This window comes from Gossypium arboreum, chromosome 6, assembly GCF_025698485.1.
Source record: "Gossypium arboreum isolate Shixiya-1 chromosome 6, ASM2569848v2, whole genome shotgun sequence".
NCBI classification, from domain to species: Eukaryota; Viridiplantae; Streptophyta; class Magnoliopsida; order Malvales; family Malvaceae; genus Gossypium; species Gossypium arboreum.
The window spans coordinates 33,481,047-33,484,693 of NC_069075.1; the positions used below are offsets into that span (position 1 = coordinate 33,481,047).

General features: G+C 38.7%; 1 protein-coding gene across 1 annotated transcript; it reads left to right on the forward strand.

The window, feature by feature from the left end:
- The first annotated feature begins 425 nt into the window (after positions 1–425).
- LOC108460907 (U-box domain-containing protein 17-like) lies at positions 426–3,240 on the forward strand. The gene is made up of 2 exons (XM_017760608.2): positions 426–3,116; positions 3,213–3,240. The coding sequence occupies exon 1, from the start codon at positions 952–954 to the stop codon at positions 3,112–3,114; it is 2,163 nt and encodes a 720-aa protein (XP_017616097.1). The 5' UTR covers positions 426–951; the 3' UTR covers positions 3,115–3,116; positions 3,213–3,240.
- The last annotated feature ends 407 nt before the right edge of the window (positions 3,241–3,647 follow it).

Sequence of the window (3,647 nt, forward strand, 5' to 3'; positions counted from 1 at the left end):
TATCTATTCTTTTATATAATTAAGGTAGAAAACCTAGGAAAGAGAAGTCAGCAAGCACAACATAGAAAAAAGTTATTTTAAATTTTAAAAATCAAAATGAAAGAATTTTAACAGTTCCAATCAATTTATGGAATTTAAAAAAATGATTTCCTTGTTTAAATAAAAATAAATAAAAATAAAAGTTGAATTCAAACAAATGAGTTTAATTTATGAAAAGAATTGAATTCAAACAAATGAGTTTAATTTATGAAAAGAAGAAAGTCAAAGATACTTAAAGTGAAATCAATCCATAAAAATAAAATATTGAGACAGGCAGAGGGTTAAAATCTAATTTTGATATTCTCAAATTATTTGGTCAGCTCTACTAAACCAACAACAATCCCCCAAAAGCAACCTTCATATGCCGTCTTTAATGGTTTAACCAAAATAAAGAAGATGACAAGGTAACCATAGCTGTACGCATTTAAAAACCCTCTCTCTCTCTTGCTCTTTAAACAGTAGAGTAGAAGAAACGAATGGACATTCAAAGCCATTCAAGTCATTTTCACAGCAACTGCATTGAAATTCTTTGAGAGAGAAAACACACAAACAAAGAAAACAAAAGGGAAAAGGTGGAAAAATAGTATATTTATTATTATTATTATTATATGTAAAAGAAAAGTCTTTCCAGGAAAATTCACTTTCCTTTTTGTTCCTTAATCTTCCTAAACAAACGCGGATTTTGTTTTTACTCAAATCAAAGAATCCCATATTTTTTCGTTTCGTATAAAAGTCTTTAATCGAAGATCAAATCTTGTTGACAACATCCTTTGAAGATTCAACCAACCACCCAGAGCTAGAATAAGGCTGAAAAATCTTCAAAAGCTAGAAATTCATTTGTTTTATTTTTTTGCCGGAGTTGCTTCTTTTATTCTGACCCTTGTTTGAGAATTCAACTTCGGATTATCAACCATGGCAACTGCTGCCATATTCTCTTCTCTAAGGAGGAGAAGATCGCCGTCTCTAGAGGCTTTCTTGGCTCCTGTTGACTTAACCCAAGTAGCTCTTCTTCAAACCTTGGCAGCCGTCTCCTCTGAGCTTATCTCTTTCTTTTCCGACAAACCTTTCTTCTTTCAGCGGAGGAATTCTCGATCTTTGATTCGGAAGATGGAAATTTTCCTTGTTATGTTGGAGTATCTGAGGGAGTCTGGATCACGGTCCATGCCAAGCTTGCCTTCAACAGCCGTCTTGTGCTTCAAGGAGCTCTATTTGTTGCTCTATAGGTCCAAGATACTACTTGATTATTGTGCTCAATCCAGTAAGTTGTGGCTTTTGCTTCAAAACCATTCAATTTCAGGCCATTTCCATGATTTGAATCAAGAAATTTCTACCCTTTTGGATGTTTTTCCAATAAATGATGTTGGATTGAGCGATGATGTTAGGGAACAGGTTGAGCTGTTGCAAAAACATGCTAGGAAGGCTAAATTGTATGTCGATAAAAGTGATGAGAATTTAAGGCTTAGGTTCTTTTCTTTTCTTAATGAATTTGACAACGGGAGGATTCCAAATCATGTGGACTTAAGATTGTTCTTTGTGGAAAGACTAGGAATTAGGGATGCTAAAAGTTGTAGGTCTGAAATTGAGTTCTTGGAGGAGCAAATTGTGAACCATGAGGGGGATATTGAACCTACGGCTTGTGTGCTTAATGGGTTTGTTGCAATTACCAGATATTCTAGGTTTTTACTATTTGGTTTTGAGGAAGATGAGGTGCAGTTGCCTTCTAGGAAACAGAAGAAACCGAGGAAAGGGTTGATTACTCGAGAGATCGCGGATACCTTTATAACTATCCCTAAGGACATTTGTTGTCCGATATCTTTGGACTTAATGAGAGATCCGGTGATAATTTCGACAGGTCAGACGTATGATCGGAGTTCGATTGTTAGGTGGTTGGAGGAAGGCCATTGTACTTGTCCAAAGACGGGGCAAATGCTCATCCATACTCGCCTTGTTCCTAATCGGGCTTTGAGGAATTTGATCATGCAGTGGTGCACTGCTCATAGTGTCCCATATGATCCCCCGGAGGCTGCAGATGCACCTGCAGAGTCATTTGCTGAAGCTTTGCCAATCAAAGCTGCAACTGAAGCTAATAGAGCAACAACAACCCTTCTTGTTCAACATCTAGCAAATGGATCACAGGGAGCTCAAGCTATTGCTGCTCGTGAGATTCGCTTGCTGGCTAAAACAGGAAAGAAAAACCGCGCTTTTATTGCGGAGGCTGGGGCAATACCACATTTATGCAAGTTGCTGTCATCTTCAAACCCTGTTGCTCAAGAGAATTCTGTTACTGCAATGCTGAACTTATCCATTTATGATAAAAATAAAAGCCTTATTATGGATGAGGATGGTTGTCTAAGATCGATTGTTGAAGTTTTGAGGCTCGGGCTCACAACGGAGGCGCGGGAAAATGCTGCAGCAACTTTGTTCAGCCTTTCAGCTGTTCATGACTATAAGAAGAGAATAGCAGATCAGGGAGGGGCAATTGAGGCCTTAGCAGGGTTGTTGAGAGTGGGGACTCCAAGAGGGAAGAAGGATGCCGTAACTGCTTTATTTAATCTGTCGACTCATTCGGACAATTATGCGAGAATGATAGAGGTTGGAGCAGTTACAGCACTTGTCGGAGCTTTGGGGAATGAAGGGGTTGCGGAGGAAGCTGCAGGTGCCTTGGCCTTAATTGTCAGGCAACCAATCGGGGCTGAAGCCGTGGGGAAGGAAGAAATGGTTGTGGCAGGGTTAATAACGATGATGAGATGCGGAACCGCAAGAGGTAAAGAGAATGCAGTTGCAGCACTGCTTGAGTTGTGCCGCAGTGGTGGGGCTGCTGCAACTGAAAGAGTGCTCAAGGCCCCAGCATTGGCTGGCTTACTTCAGACACTGTTGTTTACGGGTACGAAAAGGGCAAGAAGAAAGGCTGCATCACTTGCTAGAGTGTTTCAGAGGTGCGAGAATGCATCCTTGCATTTTGGTGGATTGGGTGTTGGATATGCATTTGCAGGCAATTCAACTCCTCCTAACAGGGATCCACGATTCGCGGATGACGTCTCAATGCCTATGTCTATCTCTGTGCAAGTATTGTAAAGGTAAACATCACAGTGCGGTACTGTCCTCCTCGCTTATATATAAGTTGTCATTTTTGTTGGTAATATATTTACAAATTCTTTCATTGAAAATTTCAGATAATGAGAAAAAAGAAAATTACCGAAATGAGATAATCCAATCATCTGTTGTGGGAGAATGATAGAAATGTCACTAAGCAATTACCTTCATCTTATTATATATATGTGATGTTCAGTGAGTTGAGAACAATAAATACAATAACACTGGAAAAGACCGTCACAAGCTCATGAATCATGAACAATAAAGAACTTAAAGCGGCTGAATTTACATTTTGTTTTCAACTTGTGTGGAAAATTAGAAATTTTTATCATTTTGAATGTTCCATTTGCCAAAGTTAACATGCTGATTCTTATCAAACACGAGTTAGAGGTGGTTGCATGAATCAATTAGGTTAAATCTCGGGTTTATTTCTTCAAGCTCATGCTGAAATCATTTGTCTACTTGAATCATCATCTCTTTTTCTTTCCAATATTCCGACAAAGAATCCATGGAAA

What these genes read in the sequence shown, in the direction of transcription:
- LOC108460907 (XM_017760608.2), top strand. Translation starts at nt 952, where the DNA reads ATGGCAACTGCTGCCATATTCTCTTCTCTAAGGAGGAGAAGATCGCCG.